Here is a 27,234-nt window from a genome sequence, read left to right as displayed (position 1 = left end):
ACAGCAGTAGGGAAAGTGTTGGACTTCGGAGGGATAAGATTTACTATTCCTTCTCTCTTCTGTGCTACAGGTGGGAAAGCGTTAGACTTCGGAGGGGTTCAATTTACTATTCCCACTCCAGTCTATTTAACAGTAGATAAAGAGTTAGACTTCAGAGGAATAAAAATTACTATTCCCACTCCAGCTTGTGCTACAGTAGGGAAAGTGTTGGACTTCAGAAGGGTTACATTTACTATTCCCACTCAAGTCTGTGCAACAGTAGCGAAAGCGTTGGACTTCAGGGGGTGGCAGATTTACTATTCCCACTCCAGTCTGTGCTACAGTTGGGAAAGTACTTCACTTCAAACACATTACATATTTGAATAACCTTAATAAATTAGTTTTAAAAAAAATTCAAACTCTTAATATAAACAATATTAATTTGCATAAAATATATATATTAAAAAATAAAACACAATTTAACAATTTACATAATTAATAAATAAGTCAATTTGAAAATAATGATGTAACTTCCCATCCTATCCCCTAAAGCAAATAAGTATAACATAGTTTATATAGTTAATAATCGATTAAATAATTAATAATTAGTAATTGTTAATTAATACTTAGCAAATTTCCCAGCCTATACCCCTACAAATCCAGCAGCCCACACCTAAAATATCACTAAAATATATATGTATTATACAATATACATAATTATTATTAATCAATAACATTATTACTACATATTATCAAATTATATTTAATTATTACTTTATTAAATTCCCACCCTTTACCCCTATAAACCTAGCAACCCTCTCCTAAAATAAAACTAAAATAAAACAATATGACATGATCTACAAAATTATTATCAATGACCTACTTACTTAAAAATAATTACTTAACGTCCCACCCTATCCCCTTACAAACCCAACAATCCACTGCAACGCTATAAATTACTATTTGCAATTAAATTAAAAAAATCGAAATCACTTGATATTATAGCCTATCTTTAAAAAACGTAATAAGTATACAAGCAATAATAACACATACAATTAAAATATGCACTAAGACACATTCAATAATCAAAAAACAATATTCTAAACAACTATATTATTGAAAACAACATTAAAAAAATATATATATTATTTACCTAAAAAAAACAATATTTCTGACAACGGTATTTCTTCATCACAATATTTTTGTATCCCGATTTTTGTTTTCAGGTATTGCTGTCTCTTGATATTAAAAACTCGATATTTTATCCTAATACCCCTATCTGTAGATTAGATGGTTTTGTTGAACTGAATATCTTTTACCTAGGTGGTTGATGTTGGCCCCTCCCTCTTCCCATTGTGTAGCCACCCTGACTTTGATGCCGCTTTTGTTCGTTTTCACTAACAGATTTGGGGTTCCTTTCCTGGTTGTGGCAGTGATTGCCCAAGAACTGTGACTCAAGTTCCCTGCCCCACATTTCCGCCTCAACCAACAATCTCTCCAGGTGAGCTGTCGTTCCAATGCCGAGCCTACACTCCACAGTGGTGTTCATTCAAATGGCTTGCTTCCTAATGGGGCAGATGTGACTTTCTAAGCTCCTTGAGAGTGTGGGGCAGAGGAGGATGATGAATTGATTTAATTTCATGCCCAAACTGATGGTGGGAGGGGTATTAGGTGATAGCGTACATAAATTGCCTGGCCGTACAACCCAACACATCAAAGCAACTGCGCGTGTAGCTGCCCAGTGCTGTAACCACCTTGTAAACCAGGATTCAGTGCAATTAATTTAGAACTGATATTGCCAAAGAGATTGCATTCTGTGCCTATATCAGCACTGGCAAGCCGACTATTCTGGGCTGGCAGTAGAAGGGGGCTCATTCTAATAAAGCCAAATAAGGACATTTCAATCCAAGCATTAATGACCTGCTGGGAAGGCATTGCTTCATCATGGTACAGCTGCAGAGCAAAGATGCGTTTTCTTGAAGGCTTAGCTATGCCTATCCATTGCAGGCACTGCATGGCGAGGCTGGGTAGGGCCCACTCCACCTAGCACTAACTTGACTGTTACACATCTCTTTGCTTCGAAGGTCTCTCTGGACGAGATCACTGGTACATCATGGCTTCTTGTGCCCTGCTGGTGTGCTTGGGTACAGCTGGGATAATCTTCTTGATGGTGATGCCAGGTAAGAATCGCAATGATCGTTGGGGGAACAAATAATATCGGAGCATGACTTACTTTTAACCGAATATGGATGACACTCACCTTCTATTGTATCTAGTTCACTCAGGTAGGATTTTTACATTCCAGAGTTCAGTTTCTTGCATATATCCAGTAAAATGTACTCATTCATCATCATTATCAACTTTATTTCGGCCACTAGGGCCATAAAAGAATAAAACAGTACAGAAATACAATAAGAAACACAATGCTCACAGCATTTTAAAATACAGCGGTTAAGAGTTACTATTTAGCAGTAGGGAACCTATTCAAGCTCGGTGTTTGATTTTATACAGCGATTACGACTAATCCACATAGCTGTTAGGAATTTCGCAACTGCAAACACTGTAGGTGCTGATAAGTCAGTTTTTAAAATTCTATAAGCTGGAATGTAGTGCTTAAAACCCAGATTTTTTAAAAGTGGAAGGAGCCAGTATTTTCTTGATCTATCGTATGCTCGACAAAAGAATATTATGTGCAAGTCAGACTCAGAAGGATGGCCACATGCTGGAAAATGTGTTACTAACTGTGAATGTGACCATCTGGCAGTGTAAGCTCCTAGAGGCAAAGTGCCATAGCGCCATTGCAAATTGAGTTTCCTAGTTAGCATTGGTTCAATGGCATCTAGGACTACTTCTCGATTGTACATGTCTTTAAATCCCAGGAATTGCTCCGTTAAAGACCCAGGCCTAGCCTTCATAGATAAAATGCGTAAATTGTGCTCATAGTAGGCCAATGAGATGGTTTTACGAGAGGACCTACAACATGCATTGGCAGGATCGGACCACAGATCGGGTCTACCTATTGACTCGCAAGAGTGTTTGACGTACAGTAGCCATGGTACTCGGTCTGTTCTTACAAGACGCAAGATCTCTTGCAACTCCGTTCTGTAATTCTCGAGCTCTGGGGTACACCATAATTTGCGCCAAAGAATTAATGGTTTAAGGCCAAGTTCGACCGCAATGGGTCTTAGACCCATATCTAATCTTAGAGGTAGTAGTGGTGTGCTAGTCGGAAGAGCTGTCAACTGCCTCAAGAAGTTGTTCTCAATGGTCTGTAATTTCTGATTTGATGTATGTCCCCAGATTTCGCCCCCATATAACCCAGCCGCCCTAGCCTGAGTTTTATAAATATGGAGACGTGGACCTAGTGGTTTGTAATTCAGCCCACTCATCATCCTGGAGATGGCGCCTGTCATCTGTGTCAACTTCAGAAGTACTTTTGTCTGATGAGAGTCCCACTTCATAGATTGATTAAAAATGACCCCCAGGTATTCAAATGTATATACCCTCTCAAGGCTGGAAGTCCCTATCCGCGGGTTCAATCGGGTTGAGGCGGGCGGGTTGAAGATCATATATTTAGTTTTTGTGGTATTGATCTCCAAACCATGAGACTTACAAAAGTCGACCAATCCATCGAGGACCCTTTGTATGCCCATAGGAGATTTGGAGAGCAGCAGGGTATCATCCGCAAACATTATTGCTGGTACCCTGGTGTACTAACTTTGGAAAAAAACTGCAGGCTCACGTAAAAGGTTTAAAAAAATATTTAGATCCTCTTTATGGGTTGCTCACCATTTGATGCATAAATTGTCTATTCTGTCATTACTGATGCCACATTGCAGCAACATAAGCTGATCTGCATAATCACCAGTAGCCTCCCATCCCCTTCCCTCATAGATGTACAGTAGTCTACTACTTCTGCCTACTTTGCTCTATAACTAACCAGGAGCGGCCGGTCCATTGGGGCTGAGGGGCCACGCCCTCCACCTTTCGCCCCTTATCAACAGTATCTGTCAGGCTGCACAAACGTCAGCCTGACAGACACTGTTCACTTTCTGTTCAACCAGCGAGAAGCCAGACATGCGCATTTAGTGCAGGATCCGGGCTCCCTGAGCTGAACTTTGCTAGGCTGAGGAAGTCACAGCTCCTGTGGGTGTGATGTCCTCAGTTTAGCGAAGGTCCCTGAGGCCCTCCCCTCAGTGAAGAGGGGTGGCGTCGCTGATTGCCTCGCACGTGGGCGCTTCATTTTTAAGCCCTGAAGCACCCAGGGTCGAGTGTCAATTAGTGACACTTCATCACAAATTGGGGTGGGGTCAACAGTCTCACTGACCACATCCCACTCTGTGATGACGTTGGGACTGCTGCCTTCCCTCATTGGCTGACTTTAGGTCAGCCAATGAGGGAAGGCAGCAGCCTCAAGCCTTCTGGAACCTCCGAGGCAGAGCTGGCTGCAGGTAAGAGTTTGTTTTAGTTAGTTTGGTGCATGCATGCCTGTATGTATGAATGTTTGGTGAAGTGTTGTGAATGAATGTGTTTGTGTGTGTGCGTGCGTGTGTGTGAATACATTGCTTTAAGTGTTATGTGTATGTGTGCGTGTGCATGAGTGTGTCCTGTCCGCCCTCTCCTTCTAAAACTTACCGGCCGCCACTGTAACTAACAATAGATGGATGCACTGAGAGCAAGGGCACAACCTACGCTACTAGTAAGCAAATAGTTGCTTTGGTTTATTGTGTGAAAAGAGAGCTGTGGCGGTCTCTCTGGCAAAGATTGCCAAAAAGCCTGTTTGGTCCATTAGGAACTTTTAATGAGCTGGTTGCACTCTCATATATATCAAAGTACAATGAAACTCTGTGCACTACTCGAATACATGGAAACTCTTATGAAGCAAGGGATGGATAGCTGGAAAAAGGATATCTGAGCAAACGGAGATGTGGACCTGGAAGCAGGAATAGGGGACCCGAGCACAGGGACTGAAGATGGTAGAAGAGAGAGGAACGAAGAAACAGGACAGAGACAGCAGGGGTATTGTGTAATCTGAAACAGACACTAGAAACCATCAAAGTAGAAAACACTAATATTCACCGGGCACTCCTTGGAACGGAAAATGAAACTGACTATTAAATAACAGAGATTCAGAACAATAAAACGTGCTTTCTTAACATCAAACCCAACACCAAGTTGTTGCTGTGACAGGCCCACCGATTTTTAAGTTACAGAGCGTGGGAGACCCGGGTGGTGAAGTAAAAAAAGTTTACTTGCCTGCAAACCAAGTGATTCTAATTCTTAAAGCTCTTTCCTAGTTCCTTTGTCGCTCAGTATTCCAAGCTCCACTTCCGCTTCAGGTTTAATAACTAGCAGGAAAGACATTGGGGAGCGACTGTGAGGTCCTGCAGGGACTCAAAAACAATGAGGTCAATCACACTTGAGAAATAGGTGTGCATGTGAAATGTGTTCTGGCATAATTTTAAGTCAAGCTTAGAGACAGCTTTACGTGTGTTGCCAGCCTCGTATAATTAAAAAAAAATCCTAAATAAAAAATGCATACACACACATACATGTGTGTATGTATATGGGTGTGTGTGTGTGTGTGTGTGTGTATATATGTGTATGTATATAAAACAATACCCTTTCAGGCTTAGAGTGCCACATAAATTATGCAAAAAAAGGATGCAAGGAACTCTGAGTAGTTCCCAGGTTTAGGCGCAGAGCAGCTCCTGTATAGAGCACCCTACAACACCAGGGACACTCTGAATCTGCTCACCTCAAATGGCTGTGTTTTTTTAGCAAAGTGTTTAGGCATAGGATTAGCACAGTTCCGTCCATGTCAAACTATAACGTGACAAAGTCTTTTACCATTTTTCCAGCAAATTCTTTAAGCATTGGATTAGCTAGTGCCACCCATGTCTACTTGAAAAATGACAAAAGCCTTTTACCATTCCAAGCACAAAATTACAATAGAATAAAATGCATTTATAAAGCGCACAGCTACCTCTGGAGAAGCCGCCTGGCGTTAGCGGAAAGATCACCTCCAATAATCCTAATAACTGAGATCCTAAATAACTGTTTTAAGGCTCTTTCTAAAAATAACTTCAGTCGGGCTGGTTCTCAAGCCAAAAGGAAGAACATTTCACAACTTTGGGGCCAGGAAAACAAATGATCTACCTCCTCTTTTGGCTTCGTGAATGCGAGGGCAGTTGAAAGAGTTTAAGTTTGTTAGATCTCAACGATCTCTCCTGGACATAAGGCTTAAAGTGGCACCTGAGACAAAAAGGACCTTTATGGGTGTAGGCCCTGAAGGCAAAGATGAGTGCCTTAAACTGGATCCTTTTATTCACTGGAGAGGTGTGGTGCAGAGGCCAGGGCAGCTGACTTCAGAGCACAGGGTTCACGGTTCGATCCCCAGCTCCGCCAGCATCTCAGCTCAGCACCATGTGACGCTGGGCAATAGCTCACTTAATTTCCACGACGGCCCCCAGCGCCTTGAGACCCGTAAGTGTGAGTAGTTCAAGCTTTACAAATACGGATTTTCTGGAAGCAACTGGAGATGATGTAAGTGGTTTGAAGTGATGGCAGTCAAACAGATCTCAGCACTAGATTTGGAGGGGTCATGGATCCTCCGCGTCCCTATATATACAATTGAAATGTCTACAACTAATGAATGGATTTACACCAAATCACAACACGTCACTTGCCAAATTTGGTGTAATTCTGTTCTTTAGATTGGGCTGTAGCCACCTCTAAAGCTCCGATGGAAATTAACATGAGGAAAACACGGTTTGGTACACATCCCTTTTTCTCGGCTGCCACTTGACAGATCACCCCGAAATTTTCAAGATAGCAGCTGAAGTGAGTGGCAAACAAGTTTTGAAAATGTCACAAAGATTCATCAAACATCACCAAAGTTATTGTCAAATAAAAAAATGCTTTTCCTTTGGAAACTGGGTCCTAACTATAACTATCTATTGGGTTCTGCCAGTAGGATAGATAGATAGATTCACAGAAAAATCCAAAGGTCAAATTAACGCTATAGTTAGGTGAATTTGTCAGTGACAACATTAACGTTTTGAACTTAAAAAAACACAGAAATTCACCAGTTATAGTTAGCAGCCCTAACTATAACTTGCGCCCCTGCCATGAACTTCCTATGACCTCACATATGACATCACTCATTACATGTTCTATAACATCAACTATTGCATCACTGATTACATCATCCAAGCTTCTTTTGCACACATTGCTTAATGAAGGATATACCATTACAGCTATGAAGGTATGTGTACAATAGCTCAGAAGAATATGAAGCACCTTTACTTCTATTATACATACACCCACCATAGGTAAAGCAAGCTTGTGTTATGTGAAACATTAACCCTATACAATACACTTCATGGGTAACTGAGTTCATGTTGACTATTAAGCACAGATAAAAGGGTAACCTATCCTGCACACAGTGTTCAAGCTGTATACAACTGTTCAAGGAAACCCAAATTCCTCCTGATACTCACATCCTGTTACATAACTAATGGCCTCATACGGAGAGTCTTTACCTGTATCAAAACCCTGACAGTCACTGAGCCTACGTTGAGAAATTAAATGAATATGAATAGGAAGGTGGGTACTGTTAACACTGTTTACTCTATGGAGAGAGAAAACTGTAAAACTGTAAAACCCTCGATGAGCAATGCACCACAGAGTAATAAAAAGTATCTCCTAAAAACTGTGTACACTCTGCAAAACTTGTCCAAAGAGTGACTATTCACTTAAAATAACCAAGGTCTGAAGGTGCTAAAGATCATACTACCTGCAGCCTTCATACTGTGGTAAAAACATTTTCATCTTCTGAAGCAACACAAGCACATATACATAGGTTAGTACCTGGTGCACTCAGTCTTCTATGTTACGTAGACACTGTCATGCTGAGACAATTCTGTCCAATACCTGAAGCCTGCCTACAATATTTAGTACGTAGTATGTAGAATCTTTGCACTGCTGGAAATCTTTTGTGCAGTACCAAACAACTTGTGTGAAACATAGTGAACACAAGTCAACTGTCCAGTGCACACAGAGTTAGTCCTCAGTACAAAAATCTATAACATGTTCAATTCCTCTACACACCTATGGTGCATTAGAAGCACATGCTTTTTGTAAACACGTATTTTGATTTGCTGGACACAAGCTGTACAAAATTGGGTTAAAATGTCATATGGTAAATACCTCCCATTATATAAACTATAAAACAAACTAACACACTCATTGGATGATATCATCAGTGATGTCATCAACTATGTCATTTGAGTTGTCATGATTAATGTCCTAGACAGTAGCGGCCGGAGTCTCGTAAGATTAGCGAGGAGTCGGACGGATGACACAAGTAAACCAAAAAGAACAGCTTACCTGCTGCATTACCGGATTGCTGCATCGCGCTCTTCTAAGCTCTTCTCCACTGCAGACACAGGCCTCCAGGCTCCACTGCAGCCAATTCTGACTCTGCACTCATGTTGCTGCTGGCAGCAAGAAAGCAGCGTCAGGATTGGCCTGAGCACCGTCGATTTGTGCTCCCAGTTAGACTGGAAGCCTGTGACTGCTGTCTCCAACCCGGCAACACAGCTCAGGCTGGAGACCGCTTCAGTGCGCATGTCGGTTTGGCTGTCCTGAGATGGCCAGCCAAACCCACATGCCCACTGATACCAGTGCTAAACACTTCCTCTCGTGCCTGCCCTCCACTTGCCACCACCCTCACAATTGCCCCTGCCCTAAAACTAGTACGCTAGAAAAAATATAAAACTATAATAAACCTGGTTAATTATCGTTTTCTTTTTCATGTTTTTGTGGTGGTGGGGGGGTGGAGTGCAGGGGTGGGGGTGATGCTGCTGGTCATAGAACATGTCATGATTTTTGTCATATGTGAGATCATAAGTAGTGCATGGCGGTGCGGAAGTTATAGTTGGTACTGCTTACTTTAACTGGTGAATTTCTGTGTTTTTTGTAGTTCAAAGCGTAAATGTTGTCAATGACAAATTCACCTAACTATAACGTTACTTTAGCCTTTGTTGTTTTGAGTCAATTTCTAAGGTTTCTTTTTTTAAACTAAAACAGATCTTTTTATTACACCTAATTAAAACGTTACCTTAACCTTTGGTTTTTTCTGTGAATTCCTAGGGTCTTTTAACGTACAATAATGCCTTATTACCATACGTAAATGCAACCCCCCACTGCGCTCGGGGGATGGGTAGGGTGAGGGGAAGGACTAGCCTCTCCTTTCACACCTCTCTCTCAAATGACAGGTGTGCGTAGTAGGGTGTTGAGGATGGACTAGCCTCTCCTTCGACCTCTCTCTCTCTCTCTCTCTCTCTCTCTCTCTCTCTCTCTCTCTCTCTCTCTCAGACAAAAGGGGTTCGTAGTAGGGTGTGTGGATTGTCTGGCCTCTCCTTTGAGACCTCTTTCTCAACTGTCAGCTGTGCGTAGTACAGGTGTGCTTAGTAGTGAATAGGGATGGGCTAGCCTCTCCTTTGAGAATTTTCTCTCAGATGACAGGTATGCGTATAGGGTGTAGCGGGAGAGACTGGCCTCTCCTTTCAGACCTCTCTCTCAGATGACGGGTTTGCATAGTAGTGAGGAAGGAGGGACTGGCCTCTCCTTTCAGACCTCTCTCATATGATGGGTGTGCGTAGTATGGTGTATGGTGTGGGTAGTATGGTGTATGGAAGGACTAGCCTCTCCTTTAAGACCTCTCTCTCGGATAACAGGTGGGCGAAGTAGGGTGTGGGGAGTGACAGGCCTCTCCTTTCAGATCTCTCTCTCGCTCAGATGACGGATTTACATAGTAGTGTGTGGGTAGGGACTGTCCTCTCCTTTCAGACCTCTTTCTCAGATGAAGGGTGTGCGTAGGAGGGTGTATGGGGAGGGACTGCCTTCTCCTTTCACACCTCTCTCTCAGATGATGGGTGTACATAGTAGGGTGTATGGGGAGGGACTGGCATCTCCTTTGACACCTCTCTTACAGATGATTGGTGTGTGTAGTAGTGAGTGGAGAGGGACTGGCCTATCCTTTTACACCTCGTTCTCAAATGACGAATGTGCATAGTAGGATGTGTGAATGTACCGGCCTCTCCTGTCAATTGTCTCTTTGAGATGATAGTATGTGTAGTAGGGTGTGTGAATGAACTAACCTCTCCTTTGAAATCTTTCACTAAAATGACTGGTGTCCATAGTAGGGTGTGTGGAGGGACTTGCCTCTCCCCTGACACCCCTGTGTGTCTGACGGCTGTGCGTAGTAAGGTGTGGTAAGAGTTTTAACTCTCTACTCAGAACTGTTCACAAGCTTATGGGCGTAAATAGTAGACTCTGATAAATACCATGTCCAGTAAGAATCCTTCCTACAGTAACAAGTCTACATACTAGAGTGTGTTCAAAGATCACCTACTCTTCCCTATTTTTCACGATCTCGCGAGAGTCATGCAAGATCTTACATTTAAAAAATTAAAATTAACCTTCTACTCATCTCTTACACACTTCCTCTCAATAATAAGGGGCACTTTATGCATTCCTACTAGTAGACTGTATTGAGAATTCTATTCCTTTTTACTAATCACGAACCCGCATTTTTTTTTCATTTCTTTTTTTTATATATACATTCATTTTTATCACAGTAGTTTTCTCTTAGAGACCTCCTCTCTAAATATAGGGGCACAGCATGCCTTTCTGCTGTCCCCTTATATAGCTATTTTACTTCATTTCCCAACACTTTTTTTCACAATAAACAGTAATGCTGGCCATTTCATTTATAAAATTCCAACAGCTAGCCAATTGGAGCGCTCGCTCTTACGAGACTTATGGGAGCCTCTCGATCCCGCGAGAGCATGAAGGCTCACGGGAAAAACGGGTCTCTTAACGAATCACAGGGCTCCATTTTTAATTTTGTGCTCTTGTGGGACATCCGCGAAACTTTCACTAGCCCAACTGCAAAAATATACAATTGTTTTTTACCCTTAATTTCTCAAAAACTACTGAGCAAATTTCACCAAATCACAAAAAGCACAATCTGTGGAACATATCTAGATTTCTGTCAAATTTGATGTAATTTAGTTTAGCAGTTTTTGCTGAAGGCCGTCTTAAAGAAGACTAAATGCATGGGGATTTAGCGTTTTGGGGCCCCGTTTTGTTTTTGGCCCCTGCTTGATGAATCAGCCCCAAAACTTTCCATGCACAAACTAGTCGCAAAGTAGTACCTTTTAGGAAAGTTTCTGGAGATTCTCCAAATGGGGCCGAAGTTATTAGCAGCACAAAAACGCTTTTCCTATGGAAAGCAACCATACTGCAAGGACAGTCCACTTCAGCCGTTGGCTCTCTTGCTCTTGTGGGCACTTGCCTAAAAATAAGTGCACCTCATTGCCAGGGCTGTATCGCCACAAGTTTACATTTTCAATGTTTTTCTTTCCATTCCTCAGCGTCTATTTTATTATTTTAGGCATCCTTGTGTGTATAAATTTGTAGGTTACAGTGATTAAAAAACAATTGTTTTTTTCAGTGATGTGCATTAAAAGGTATTTCCATACTTCTCCTAAGTACACCTTCTGCTAGGAATCAACCTTACTGTTCTATTAAAATAATATATGCGATGGTTTAATGTTTTAAAATATATATTTTGTTATTGCCAGCATATGACCACCACGTGTAGGTAGCATGTTTCCTTTTTTCTTTTTAAGGTGTATACTTGAAATTTAAAAAAAATTAAATTGTAACCATTGCCAATGGTTGTTATTTTCTTGAGCCGTTTTGTCCATCATCAAGGGCAATATTCCCACAAGTTGGTAAAAAAGGGTTGATAAGGTAAATTAATTTTTTTCTAGTTGGGCTTTAGATTGATTTCCACTTACAAGTTGTCTTTCCTATTTTTGTTACAGGCCAAATGAAGACAGATGGTAAGCTGTGGAGATTCCCCAAAGCCGCCAACTAGCTTTACTCTGCTGCCATGTCTTTCTTAACACACTCTGCTATTTGGTGTTGGAATTTCTGTATTTAGTTTCCCCTCTGTGAGGTGCTTACTGTTGCTGCTTCTCGCGAGATTTGATAGCCAAACTCTCTAAAATGGTATTGCTGTCTTCCTATCAGCATGCTTTCTTCTTAGCTTAGGTTCTACTTTCATTTTTGGGGAAAATGAAGATAAGTAAGCTTATGTGTCTTTTCTGTGTGTCAGTGTTAAGCGTTGTTCATTGCCAAAGAAGCATATAGTCGGAACAACTAAGTTCTGTTATTTTCCTAACAGCAGAGTTGCTCTTGTGTAATTCCTAAACTGGGCATGCTGTATGCCCCCCAAACCAAATATACCACATGCCAGTGAGAAAGAAGAATATTGAAGCCCTACCTTTCTTTTTGTGGAACGTAGTCTAGGAACGAGTGGACTCCCTTCCGCGATGCGGGTGAAGTTCTTGGTGAGCCAGTGGTAGAAGTTAAAGGTATTGGTGACTTGCAGTTGGATTCAAGAAGGGTTTTGCTTTCACTTGTTGAGACCACCTGACAATTAAGCGAATGAACTATTTGAGGACTGTGTTCATAAATGCCACCCACATGCTGCAGGGCTTTTATAGTCTTAAGCCTCGAGGAGGTGCTCCTGAACTTCCATTACTAATGACTCTCATGTTCAAGGCGAAAGCCAGATTGATAGAACTTGTTGAGTTTAGATGAGTTTATATATCTTGATGTTGCTTTGGAGTTTTCTCTTCCAACACTTGGCTGATGAAGGGTGGATTCAAGATAGGTCTGAAGTGGGCACCTTCAAAAAGGGCAGATGTGGGTTTTTTCGAAGTGGTGTTGCCATATCATGTTTGGTTGTGGTACAACCACTTGATCTGGCAGTCTGTTGTCTGCTGCAGAAATGTCCTGCTTTCCGCATGGCTTTTGAGAAATCAGTGGTCATGATTGTGAGGTATTCTACAATTTTGAGGCTTGATTGCCAATGAGTCATGGGTAGCTTGCTACGCTAAAATGTTACCCCATGCATCTCTGATTTTATTGATCAAGAAATGGTAAAGTTAACGAGCCATATCTAAGGATGCTCAAGACAGTGTGGTTTTCGGTGCGTTGTTAAAAAACATAAATTCAAAAACTTTGCTGTATCATGTTGTCTTCTTCATACTTGGCTTTAACGGTTACTTTTCTGAAACCTCTTCGTAATATCGTTTTCTGTCTGCGATCTAGAGCCCTACAATATTTTCTGTGGTTGGGGAGATTTTTGGCAAAATATTAATTGCTTTTTTGTGAGGGAGACCTAAATTTCTTGAGCGAGCTAACACCACACCTGTTAATTGATGTCCTGAATGCCGTTGTGTTTGCTTGAAGATTAAGGGAATAGTGATTTGCTATGAAGAATTATTTTCAATGATATTTGTGGAATGCTCTTTTACCAACTATTGGCATTCCTTTTCTGGTGTTGGACGAGATGACGAAATCGCATGAACAAGATACTGAATGGGTGCTAAAATTCTGGTTGAAAAGGCCCAAAGATAAAACTCATACAAATGTTTGGCCAAGTTTCTGAGTGAGGTAATTTCCATCTCTGGTATAACTGTGTTTGCTTACCTGCAGGGAATAATCCCGTTAAGTGCTGGAACTGACTTCTTTAATTCGCACTTATTGCCTCTTCTTCCGTCGTAATGTTTTCTAGCTATCTGCCTTCCTCTGCCTCTTATCTGTCTCTCCTCCTCTCCCTTTATCAATTTTCATCTTCTCTCTCTTTCAATCAATCAGTAGATTTGTAGAGTGCTGCTTGTCACCCGTGCGGGTATCCAAGTGCTGTCCCTCCTTTATTTAACTCTATCTGTGGTGAACTATTAATCGATTTTTGTCTCTTACATATTTGCCTTCCCCGTCTCTTTTTACCCATACCTCACTTTCCTTCTTTCATCCTCCTCAAGCTTCCTCTGGTCCTCAATATGTATCTGGTTTACCTTACCTCTCCCTTTCATTTGCTTTCCCTTCTCCCCCGATCCGCTCAGTCTCCTTAAGATGATTTTTATCCTTTCCCCAGTCTTCTCTTCCCTCTTCACATCACAAACTTCACCGCTATAAGACCTTGATTATTTTTCTCCCTTCTCTCTTACACCAACAAGATCTCTCTGTTCTCTTCTCTCCCTGCTAACACTTTTTTATTCTCTTTTTTCCCATTTTCGTCATTTCCTGAGGATGGGGCTCGATTCCTTGGGATGCTAGTCTGTTAATAAGTAGAAAGAATGCGCAGTGCATGGAGTTATACAGCCGTTCCTCACCTTTGTTTTGAACCAGTTTAAAATGTATGGAGGTGGTGCGCACGCTCTCCTACAAGCTTGGTTGTATGTCACTGCATCAGCTATCACGCACCAAGCAAGAATGATGCGCGCCATTGTTGGGTAATGGGGACCCAGTGTGCAGCAGACGCATGAGGCAGAGGCCAATAGTAGCTCATGGCCAATAGTAACTCATGGTGATGATGATGACTGATATTTTTAGATCGCAACAAATGCCCATGGGGATCGTGGTGCTGTAGTCCTACTAGGCTGCTAGGCAGGAGCTGAAAAAGGGAATGCGATGAGAAAAATTCCCAGAATCTCCTGTTCCTTACTAAAGTGTAAAGAGCCAAGTTTGTAACGCCTTTCCAAAAGGAACATGTAGCTTTTTGAAAGGTAAGATTGAGGGTAGACTGTTCTACAGCCATGCAGCCACAACTGAAAAGGTTCTGCTACCCCATTTTGTCCTACAGACTCTAGGAACGATCACCTGATTATAAGCTGCAGAGCTGAGATTTCTGGCTGGTACATACCATTGGAACATGGCTTTAATATCCCCTGAACTTGCAGAGTTCGGGGCTTTATAAACAATGCAGAGTGCTTTAAACAATATGCATTTTTCTGCTGAAAGCCAATGCAGATCACCAAGACCTTTTGATGTCGACTGCCGCTTATGTATATCCAGCGTGAGTCTAGCTTCTGCATACTGCACCAGTTGCAACTTTGCAGTGGTCATCTTGTTAGTCTGAAGGTACAATGCATTACAATGATCTATCCTAGAGGTAACCAAAGCAAGCACAACCTGTTTCCGAACCGATACGATCCTATAAGGAAATATTTTCCTCAACATTTTGATCATCCAAAAGCAAGTTGACACTGCGATTGACCTGGCTGTTCAGTGACCGCTCACCATCTAGCGCAATGCCCAGGTTCTTCACTGTTTCCTCTGGCCTCGGTAGGGTACCTATTGTCTCCGGCCACCAAGTGCTATTCCAGATCAAAGATTGACAGCCAATGAGCAAGACCTCTGTCTTATCTCCATTAATTTTCAGATAGTTCTTGACCACCCATGCAGCTACAGCCGTCATACAAAGATTGAAATTAGCTGGATAATCTATGTGTCTTCAGCATATGAAACAGCCTCAATCCAAAAGAACAAATTAGTTTGGCCACTGGAGAAATATACCGATTAAATAGTGTAGGGCTCAGAGAAGAGCCCTCAGGAACCCCCACAAGGCAGTGAAAAAGGTTCAGAATGGAACTGATCTTGAGCAACCATTTGTGATTTACCCAAATGAAACCGCAGATTCAGAGCTTAGTCCATGATACCCATTGTCATCAAGTTCTCCATTAACAGGGTGGGAGAGATGGTGTCGAAAGCCGCAGGAAGATCCAACAGAATCAGTGCCGCGGCCTTCCCTTCATCGGCCAAGCATCTGATACTGTCCATTACAGCTACCAAGGCAGTTTCTATCCTGTGGTTGCTACGAAAGCCATACTGAGAAATATCCCGGAGATCCTGTCCCTCTGCATGCCTTATCAGAGCTTGATTGAGGTGTTTTTCCAGGATCTTTGCTGGGTCCGGAAGCAGCGAGATTAGCCTGTAGCTCTTGAGGTCACTGGGATAAAGATTAGGTTTCTTAAGTAAGGGTCTAATTACGGCCTTTTCCCAGGGACTCTGGTAGTGTCCTGCCATAATAGCAGCGTTCATGATTGTTGTGAGAGGGCAAGCCACTGTGCCAGCTAGCGACTGCAAAATTATAGTTCCCAACTTGATGTTAACTAACAGTGACTCCGTAAGTTCAGGTGTTCGAAGCAACTGCCCAAGTTCTTCAAACCAGAGACTTTTGCTGTGCTTCCCTCCTGGGACTCCCCTGTACCTTCTCTGAAGTGCTGTGAGCATCCAGGTCTGAGTAGATATTGGCAATGTTTGCCTGGAAGAAATATGCAAGCTTGTTGCAGATCTTTTGGGTTCCCTCCAGCTCTGGGCAGGTCAGGGGGTCGGAAAGCTCATGGAAAAATTTGAAAATCTCTGTGGGAGAGTTCTTTGTCTCAAATGTGTTGTTACAGTAGAGTGCCTTTTCTTCCTTAATGGCACGTTTGTGTCCTCTGATGGCAACCTTATATAGCGCCCTCTCCTGTTCCCAATAGTGATTCCTCCAAATAAGTTCCTGGCGGTGACACATCTGCCTAAGGAGCCTTAGATGCTCCGTAAATTAGGGAGCAGTTAGCACTTTCCTGTTCAACTTATATTCCTTTAGGGGAGCTACCAGATCAGCTGCAGTCTGCAACCCATCGGAGAAACTTTCCGCCCCTTTCTCACATCATCGTGGATGGCACAGGGAGTACTGTTGAAGGTACTTACCAAGGACTCTGTTGAGACCCCCCTCCAGTTCCTAGATAGTCTTCGTGCCAGTTACATAATTGTTCTGCTGTAACGGGGGTGCATCAGAAAGAAAGTCACAGCACTATGGTCTGACCAAGTAAGGGGCATCGTCTCTTGAACTGCTAAGGACCATAACCTACTGAGATAGTCCAAGACAGCAGGGGCAGCTCATCCATGGGGGCGGAGGAGCATCGCCCCACTGCCTTCTCGCAGTGCAAGAAGCTAAAACATAAAATGGTATTATAAATACCATTTTATGTTTCTGCTTCTCGCACTGCGAGAAAGCAGAAGGGTTTGGCTGGGTCTGCTCGAGGGCAGGGGAGGAGTGGCTTGTCCAATGCTGCAGGCCCTGACTGTTTGGTGAGCCCTGACTGTTTGGTTGGTCCTCTGGGGCTGACCAAACCAGTCATGCGCACTCTCCCTTTTCTCCATGTAGGCTGCATGCAGCCTACAAGGAGAAAATGGCTTCCCAGTAGACGCCTGCGTGGTCCACGTCCCACCAATCACAACAATGCCATTGCAGCTTTGTGATTGACTTAGGGGAGGGGAGGGAGGCTGCCTGCTTCCTGTGTGTTCTTGCGGAGGCAGGAAAGCAGGAGCAGACCGAGCAGTGAAGAGGCGGAACCCAGGAAAGGTACGTTTTATTATTTTATTTTTATTATTTAAAACCACCCGTCCCTCGCGACCACTCGCCCGTCCCTCGCGACCACTCGTCCGTCCCTTGCGACCACTCGCCCGTACCCATCCCTGCATCCCCACCCACTCCCCTCCCACCCAGTGCAACCCCGCAAATCAGCCACCCAACCCGTGAGCCGTGCCGGCCGCGACTGCAAGGCAGAAAAGGGTTTCCTTGAGTAGCCTAACCTCCGAGTTCTCAGAGGCCTCCATATGAAAATTAAAGTCTCCCAAGATGGTAAAGTTGTTTTTTTACCATATATGGCTCAATATAATTTGCAGCTTCTACTGCAAACGCCTCACCTCACAAGGACTTACCCACTGTAACCATTTGGCGTGACAGGGGTACTCCAGCTTATAAATAATGTCATGTGTTTGTGACTTCTTTTCTGTCATTAAATGTACTTGCTCAATTAATGTTTATGAATTTTTGTGATGCATGTGCTCGCACTTACTGAATCAAGCACACAAATGAAAAAAACAGCACACTCAGGTTTTGACTCGCATAAGTGGGACCAATATTGATCATTTGTGCCTGAAAAAAGCCCAATCTGGTAACACTAGTCTAGTTGTGCCAATCATTGCTCATGCACACGGCAACGTGATCCTGCATCCAGCCCTGCCTCTAGAGTGTCATCATTGGACTAGTTCTCTAAAGCCAAATAACCGGATTATGAGAAACTTTGGGACTGCCTTTCACCCAACCCATTGGGTCTTCATTGGGAAGTGAGGACGCCACCAAAAATGGAGGCAGAAACAGAAGGGCACCTGTTTCATACCGTCTAGAGTTGTGGAGCCTATAGAGGGTTGGGGGGAGGGTCAGAAAGGGGGCAGTGCAACAAAGTCATGGGCACATGGATTTAGCCAAACACTTGAGTAGCTTTATTGAATATCCTGGATGTTTTATGTCTCACAAGATACCACAAACTAATTCTTAGTCTAGGCCTGATAGTGGCAAAAAGAGACATAGCCAACAATGGTGTAATCCAGCCACACCAAGCATTATGAAATAGAAGCATGGTTTGGTATGCAGACTGCTGGTAAGGCCGGATTATGAGGCAATGAGTAGCCCTCGGATGCATGACAATTTTTGGGGGGTTTCGGCCCAGTACTGGGTTCTCATTGGGTTGAATGTAATTTATTCCTCCTCTATGGAGCTGTCTAACAAGCACACATGTAAGATATAGACGCTTTTATATTCAAATGATCTACAGGGTGTATGCTTTATAGACACAGAACACCCTTATTTGTTGATTTCATGGTTAAATCTGTTTTAACAATGGAAACTTTTGTAAACAACCTTTTTTTTTCTCTTTTCTCAAAATAAAAAGACATTTATTAAAAAAATAATTGGGGCACTTGATTTAGGGTGGCAGGTCCTCCGCTATTTTTGGTTGTATCACATCTCTGCAAGACCACCAGAGAAAACTGAAAACGGGCTTCCAGTTTTGGAAAACATTTTTAATGCCATTATTTTTGGACTAGCAACCGACGGATGAGATGGGGAGCTGGCAGTGTTATGGGGGATAGAATTATGTCAAACTGGTGAGTGTGATGCATGGGACGGGTCAGCTGTAGGGCCAAGCCAGTGGGACTGTGGCAGTGGGGATGTATCACAGGGTGAGAGTCATAGTGGTGCACAACCACCCTGTGGGCGGCAGGATCTAGCACTTTCTCCCTGGGAAGCGATCCATTACATCTGACAGATGGGTCCTCCAAATCGTTCAGCATATCTATGCCCCGCCCCCACCTTCCTCCCACATCAGAGCCTCTTCCAGAGGAGCACCTATCTATTCTAAAGGAAGGAGTGCAAACGTCTCTCTCCAAAAGAGCAATCAAGAGGATTCCAGACTCGGAAAAAGGGATGACTTCTTACTTTAATTATTTTCTCATGCCTTAGCAGTATGGAGGCCTTCAGCCTATTTTAAATCTTCATGTGTTGAATGCCTTCCTGGAGTAGGACAAATTCAAAATAGTCACACTGTCCCAGATTTTGTCTGCCCTGGACTTGGCAACTGGATGGAATTCTTGGGCCTGCAAGACGTGTATTTTCATACACCTGTCCTGTAATCCCACAGATGTGACATGCGATTCAAGGTTGGCCAGGAGCATTTTCAGTTTGCTGAGCTACCTTTGAGCCTCAACACTGTACCTTAAGTGTTTAACAAAGTGATGGTAGTTGTCACCCCTCATCTTTGGAGGTAGGGGATACCAGTTTCCACTGCCTTGACTACGGGCTGTTGAAGATAGACATTTTTGGGGGGAGTTTTATATAGCGCTACCTAGACCCAAAGGTATCGGAGCGCTTTACATGAGCACTAGTTGCGTTACAGACGGACACATTAATTTTTGTTAGGCATGGGGAGATATTAAGTGATTTGCCCAGAATCACAGGAAGTTGAGCATCCCTGTCAAAACTTGAATCCTGTTTCTCAGCTTCAAGATCAACCGCTCTAGTCCAGACAATGGCAAACCTCCTTATATCGTGGGGGTTTGCGATCAGTGAGCCAAAGTCACACACTGACTCCTTTGCACAAACTTCCTTTCATTGGAGTGGTCCTGGATACAGTACAGTTTATGGCTTCCCCGCACCCACCCCCATCCCTCCCCGCCTTTGCAACAAGCGAAGGACATTTGGGCTAAGAACCTGATGTTTCAGCCTCGGTCCTGGATCTCTGTGAGAGCATCTCTGAAACATCTCTAAACCTTTTAGCCTCTTGCATCGTCCTGAATCTCAAGTTCCAGTGGGCCCAGCATTAGTGGAACCTCTCAGATGTCACTTAGATTTCAGAGGAGTCTGGGCAGTATCTGCAGTGGTGGCTGATCGAACGTAATTGGACTGGCAGCAGACTTCTCTCTCTTCCCCACCCAGAGCTGATGCAGGTAATGGATGCATCGCTGCTCGGTTGGGGAGTCCATCTGGGAAAGGTGAAGATCAAGAGGACTCTGGTTGCTGGCAGAAATCTGGCTCCATATAAATCTGCTGGAGTTGTGGGCCATTCATCTAGCATTGTTGAAGGCCTTTCTGGAGTTCATTAAGGGAGGGCCGGTGCAGGTTCTCACATATAGCGCCACTGTTGTAAGATACCTCAACAAGCAAGGCTGAATGGAGTCCTGGGCCTTCTGCCAAGAATCTCTGTACCTCTGAAGTTGGCTGGAGAGTCAGGACATTTTTCTGTTGTGAAGCACATAGCGGGATCTATGAATGGCAGGTTGAACGAGCTCACCCACTTGTGATTTGCAGATAACAAATAGCATCTGCGTTCTGAGGTGGGGCAGGGCATATTCCATCAGTGGGAAGGACCCTGGCGTCTTACTTTGTTTTGTGCGTTGGAGTTCCGCAAAGAGACTTGGTTGGAGATATGTTCCGGCTGGAAGGAAGCATTGGACTCCTGAACTCCTTCTTGCCCATACTTCTCCTGCCCAGAGTTCTGAAAAAGATCAAGAACGACTGGGCTAAGTCATCCTAGTGGCTCTGTATTGGGCCAGACAAGCGTGGTATCCTGAACTTCTGGGCTTGAGCATCTGCCCTCTGATCAGAGTACCATTTTGGGAAGATCTTCTGTGACAGCAGCAGAGCATGGTACTTCAGCCGAACCTTTGCAATATAAACCTCCATGTGTGGAGATTGAGCAGTGTCAGTTGACTTCTTATGATCTGCCACCTAAAGCTGTGGATGTCATCCTGGTTGCCAGGCACCTTTCCACTAAGCCTGTGTACACCAGACAATAGGACACATTTGTCGCCTTGTGTGGAGTCCACTGGACAGATACTTTAAAGCCAAACTGTTGGATGTTTTATTGCTTGTCTTTTGGCCAGCAAAGCCTTGCGGTGGGCACTATTAAAGGTTATTTGTCTGCCATTTTGGCCTTTATAAGATTAACCATCATGTGTTGTAATGTAGTTTATTAAAGGTTTGACTTTCATGTTCTGTCCCAAACCATTTGTCATGCCACAGTGCGACCTTAAAGCGGTCTTGACGTTTCTCATGTCTTTGTCCTTTGAGTGAATGTACAACTGCTCGTTGCCTCCTGGTTGTTCTAAAGACCGTCTATCTCATTGTGATCACTTAAGCCCATCGCATGAGTGAACTCCAGGCAACTGCTCTACACCACCATTTTCCCAGACAAACTGGTGCAAAAGACTCTGGGAGACTTCTGGTAAAAAATCTTGGCTCCTTTCCATGTTTAACAATCCAACACCCTATCAGAGTTCTTTGCTCCTTCTCACCCCTCAAAAGACAAGAAGAGACTTAATCAGTTAGACTCCAAAGAATCTTTAACCTTCGGGTGGACGATCAGCTGTTTGTGGGGTTTTCTGGGACAAAGAAGGAAAATGCTGTGCAGAAGAGGTCTCCGTTGAGGTGGATAGTCCTCTGCATTAAGATCTGCTACACGCTGGCTAAGAAGAAACCTCTGGAGGGACTTAGGGCCCACCCCAGCAAGGCTAAGGCTGTTGCCACTGCTTTAACACGGGGAGGTGCTGAGTTCTGCCATGCTGCAACTTGGGTGACCTAGAACCAATTCACAAACCACTAATGCCTTGAAAACCAGGTAGGATGGGAAGGACACTGTCTTCTTTTTGTCCTGCAGGACATTTTGATCTGAGGCCACAGCACAGATCCTCCATCTTGGGAGGTATTGTTTATGTATCTGTCCAAAAGGTGAGGAATCTGCGGTTAGAAGTATTCTTCAGAAAAACAAGTTACTTATCTTTGGTAATGCTCTTTCTGTAAACTATTTTCAACCAGCAGTGGCCCGTGCAGGTAAGAACGGTGGGTGCGGGTTAGGGGGGGATTCAACAGATGACCACGAGGGAAAATTAAATAAATAATGAATTTTCCCTCATTGTCGTCTGTCGAAATCCCTCCCACCCGGCCCCACCGCTCTTACCTGCATGGCGCTGTGGCTGCTCTAAATGCAGATTCCTCACTGACCTCCACCTCCCTGTTCAGGGGAGATTTACCTTCTAAGAAGGTCCCAATTTCGACATCAGCACACTGGTACTGACAATCGTTATGCTCCTAGTCTGAGGGCGTAGAAAGTGGAAACAGAGCTCCTGAGACACATTGAAAGCCACAGAAAGGAAGTGACGTTGGCATGGAAGGGTAGTATTTATATGTAGCTCCACTTCTTCACTTCCAGGATGGTATGGGGTGAAAGGGGAGCCGCATGGAGCCACCTGGCAGCGTGCAGCAACATTGCTAGAAAAACATACTGATCCAGTTTGGTATCTTGGGAATATTGTAAAGATGAGGAGTCTGCAGTCAGATTAGATTAAAGCATCCCTCAGAAAGCTTTACCGAAAGTAAGAAACTTGTTTGTCTGGGAAAACAACCTCACCTTCATTTTGTGCAAAAGGCCAGCCCAGTGGGGTTCAAAATGGATCCCAGCAGCCTCCATTCCATTACTCAGGCCCACTTACACTCATCATGCATGTGTCACGAAGGCTACATACACAAACACACACAATATACACTTGGGATGTAGAACTAGGATTTGGATAAGCATAACATGATCGGGGCACTAGGCCTCCACTTTAGTGGGACAGATGAAAAAATTCTGGTCACCACTGTGGTTAAAGAAATACTGTATGGTGTCGCCACCACTCTTCATGCTAAATCTGTGACAGGGACTGTTGTCTACTGTCCCTCAATGAGCAAACGCTTAATACGCCCCTCCAAGTCACAGGACAAGTCTAGGATTTAACTCATGACAAGGTATTGGTCTTTGCCTCTGCGCACATGCTAGTTTAGTGTGACCCTAGGGACAAAATCACAAACCAGGAAACCAGATATGTGCAGTCAGGCACTCAGGGTAGGGAAACCTGACTAAACCATGCAGGAGGCTTTACCATCCAGGCATCTTGCAGAATAAAAAGGGATACAGTTCAATTACAGAAGTGTTTCTTGTCTTGATTTGTGTTCTTGATTGTCTTTTGTGGGTTTTTTTTCAGACAATGAAGATTTTCTACCTTGTCTTTCTAAGAATCCAAAGGTGTGGATTGTATATTCTGCTGACCACGCTTTCTATGTGGATGTGGTCCTTAAACTTGCAGACTTCTTGAGGGTCAAGTGTGCCGCAGATGTAGTACTGGACCTGCTGCAGGAAAACGAGATTGCAAAGGTGGGGATCATGGCCTGGCTCACGAGTCAAAAGCAGAACATTGAAAAACAGTCTGGGAAAATCATCATCATGTGCTCCTCTGGAGCCCAAGCCAAGTGGCAGGCCATGATGGACAAGCCCAGGGTCTCACTCAGGCAGGACCGTAAACATCCTTTTGGTGACTGCTTCACTGCCGCTCTCAACTTGATCATGCCCGATTTCCAGCTTCCGGCAAATTTCGGCAAATACATAATTGCCTATGTTGGTGACATAAGCACAGAGGAGGATATACCAGAACCGTTCAAAACTACATCAAAGTATAGACTTATGGAAAAATTTGAAGATGTTTTCTTTCGAATTCATGACCGGGAGCAGTATGAGCCAGGGCGAGTGTTCTGTGTGGAGGAAGTCACTGCCCAAGATTACACCCAGCATCCTAGTGGCCAATGCCTGCAAGCTGCCATATGTAAATTCAGACAGTTTCAGGAAATACATCCTGATTGGTTTATAAAAGAGTGTTTGGAAGAGTCTCCTAGTCATCATAGTGAGGAATTGGATATGAATGTCAGTGTTGATGCCTCTTGGGATCCTTTGCTAAGGGAAAGTGCCACCCTAAAACTACAGCCGTTTTTCACAATGCCAAAAGACAGTGATTGTTTATTTGTTGACCCACAGATACAGGAGCCTAAGGCAGCAATAACAAGAATTGAGCCTCTGCAGCCTCATGCCGACCACTATGAGCAGCCTGCCCACCAGACTGAAATATACTTTTCGGATGCAGGGATGGGTGATTTTGTACAGAGGCAGGAACCTCTTTTCTCCATGGAGTATGCAAACACTGGCTTGAAGCAGCAGCCATATCAGTCAGATTGGACAGAAGGTGTACCAGTACCTCAAGTAGGTTTGGCTTTGAAAACTGACATGCTTCTTAACAATGGCGTTGGGCATTTGTCCTTGGGTGGGAGCAAGGACAGTCAAAATTGGCCATTGCCAGGGACTGATAACCTCTCAGATGCAGAGAAAAGGGATCTGGAACAACTCAAGCAGTTCCAGCAGGGTCTCACTTTTGGCCACCTGCACATGGATGAGGAAGAGCAGCAGCTGGTGCAAGTTTCACCTGGAAAGGACTTGGGGGATCAGAGACAGTCTCTGCAGTCAGATCAGGGTTATATCTCCAGGACTTCCTCTCCACCTCTGGAAGCTTCTGGAGATGGCATGAAATCTGTGGGTATGGAGCCTGAGTCATCTGATCCAGGGATCTTTCCCCAGGATTTGGAGATGGTGAAGAAAATGCACATGCAGATTGCGGGTTTGCGGACTGTGGTTCCTCTTTAAATCACCTTGGAGAAGCACTGATTAACCTTCATTCCACCAATATTTTCTTAACAGACTGGGTAAACAAGTTGATTCAAAGATGCACATTTTCATATAGAAGACCAAAATAAACACATCCTTCACTTGAAATTATTTTGTGTATAGCTTCAGATGTTCATACTAAATAAATACTGTTGTCACTTTGGTTACAAAATCGTGAAAGCTTCTCAGTGAACATCTAAGAAGGTTTTGTACATTCATGGGTAAAAAGGTTCTGTCCAGTGTTCTACACAGCCATGTAAGCAAATGTATTGTGCAGGATTTCCTATATCTGTTAATTGATATCAAAAGTAGGAGGTAGGGTCCTGTCGTTAACTTGAAGAAATATAGCAGCAGAACCCAAATGTTGGTGCCCAGGTTCTTCTTCTTCCAGAAGAGTGCCTTCAATATAATGTTCATCCCATGCAGTTCACAGCCCCTTAGCTTACTTTTATTTACTCATTTCCAACGACGAAAATATATAATAAAATGTTTTATGGTTCCATCACCACTTTCTGATTTTAGTAATACATTGATTAATTTATCAAAGTCCTTTACTGTTTCAAAAGGAGTAGGGCTCGCAATATAGCAATGTGATCTAGAAGTGTCAAGGATAGAATTTGCAGAAGTTGTCTTAGGTGCAAACAAAGTAACAAAAAACGGCTTATAAGTGCATGCATCACATCTGTGGGTCAGGTACTTCTTATTGGAACTTGTCAACATGTTCTTTTGAGCTTAGTCAATTGTCATTTAAGTGATGAGTGATCAATGCAGTAGGATACAGATGAGTAGATATTACATGATCACAGCAGTTTGTTTGCATTTGATTGACCATCTCACGAATTCTGAAAAACTGCGTATTATCTTTGATCCACTTTTGTTGCCGTTTTGTATTTTGTCAAGGTTTCCGATGTTTACTGAAGTGGCACAGTTTTAATGTGATCCAATTGTGAAGGTTCTTTCTACTGTAGTTTGCTTTTTACCCCAAAATTCTAATTTCTTTCAAATGGCAATACTTCTACATTTGCTTGATACACGTTTATATTTGACTCTAACCAGTATTTTAATAGGCAATATTTTTGGTCCTTTAGCTGCTATATATCCAAAAAAGGTGCCCCTAACATTTGGCAACTCTAAGAGCAAATCAGTTTCCAATTTTGGTAAGCCTCCAATTGTATTTAATGCTTTTTCAAAGCTAAAACATTCCTTACCACAGTGGAATTATTAATTGTTGTTCTGATCGGCATCAAGATCCTAGCCACCTTGTGCTGAAATTCTGTTCACAAATGGCACACCTGGTAGACTGAGTAAATACCAATGTTTTCTACCAATCATCCTCTGCCCAAATGTAAAGATTGGCTCTGCTTTGTGTTTAAGGGACAGGTTGAATTCAAGCTCAGACACTCACACATGCAGCCTCTCTGGCTCATTTTGTTATTACCTTCCTCATTTCAGACAGTCAGGTGGAGTGCTGACTTGGACCGTTTTAATTTCAGCTTCTTTCTACAAAGGATTTTCAGTAATGGCAGATCTATTGGTATTAAAATGCTACTTTTATAAACGGAATCTCTTTCTCTTCATCAGGTTTCTTTATTAAACTTATGTTTAAAAAGAAATTGATTTCCTGACTACTTTAGAACACCATCTTCTTGTCTGTTGTGTAAAACCGAAACCAGTCTAGGAAAGCCTTTACACGAGGTAGGGTTTTCAGTTCCCTTGCTTGGAGTAGATTTCAGAAAAAGTAGAAACCACATTTCAAAGCTTTAACCTCTTTTGTTAGTTTCAATTTATCTTCAATCAAGCTTATTGTTACATTTGTATATGTGGTATGTTCAATTACATCTGCAGCCTTACCAGGAAAGTCATTACATCAAAGGTAAGTACTTAAAAGTAATTTTAAATAAATTTAAATGTATGTGATGTCATTTGAGATGTAATTAGTGATGTCTTGAGGGATGTCACGAGTGATGTCACTGACCGTGTCATAACTGATGTAATATGTGTGGTCATAAGCAGTGCATTGCGGGGCGTAAGTTATAGTTAGCTCAGGTAACTGCCTAATTTCACTGGTTTTGTATGAGTTAAATCTGAACCTTACTATAACTTCCCTGTAACCTTGGGTTTTTTCAGTGAATTTCTAAGGTTTTTTAAATTCTGTTTGCTAACTATAATGTCCCTGTAATCTTTGGGTTTGTTCAAGTGAATTTCTTAGGTTTTTTACAAAATCTATTTCCTAACTATAACATCCCTGTAACCTTTGTTTTTTTAGGTGCATTTCTAAGGTTTTTCAAAATCTATTTCTTAACTATAACGTCCCTATAACCTTCAGTTTTTCTAAGTGAATTTCAATGTTTTTTAACTACTAGTCACGTTTGCAGAGTGGTGGACAAAGGGGGCGGAGACTCCAATCAGCTCTCAGTAATCCTGCGTCCGACTTACTGGAGGTAACAGAAGGGCTTCTGGGCCCACAAGAACCCTC

General features: G+C 43.0%; 1 protein-coding gene across 7 annotated transcripts in view; it reads left to right on the top strand.

Annotated features, from left to right (window-relative positions):
• IL17RA (interleukin 17 receptor A) overlaps positions 1-26,371 on the top strand; it is a 214,092-nt gene extending 187,721 nt beyond the window's left edge. For 4 of the 7 annotated variants that reach the window (XM_085652192.1, XM_085652193.1, XM_085652191.1 and 1 more), the window contains 4 exons: positions 1,384-1,480; positions 2,064-2,159; positions 11,880-11,897; positions 23,254-26,371. In XM_085652192.1, coding sequence (XP_085508318.1) covers positions 1,384-1,480; positions 2,064-2,159; positions 11,880-11,897; positions 23,254-24,737 — 1,695 coding nt within the window. In that variant the 3' untranslated portion in view covers positions 24,738-26,371. Of the gene's footprint in view, positions 1-1,383; positions 1,481-2,063; positions 2,178-11,879; positions 11,898-23,253 lie in introns of all 7 variants that reach the window. The other 3 variants (XM_085652194.1, XM_085652195.1, XM_085652190.1) reach the window with 1 other exon arrangement.
• The last annotated feature ends 863 nt before the right edge of the window (positions 26,372-27,234 follow it).

The sequence above is a fragment of the Triturus cristatus genome, chromosome 4_1 (assembly GCF_964204655.1).
Source record: "Triturus cristatus chromosome 4_1, aTriCri1.1, whole genome shotgun sequence".
Lineage (NCBI taxonomy): Eukaryota > Metazoa > Chordata > Amphibia > Caudata > Salamandridae > Triturus > Triturus cristatus.
Note: the sequence above shows the minus strand (reverse complement) of the source record. Positions and strands in the feature narration are given on the sequence as shown.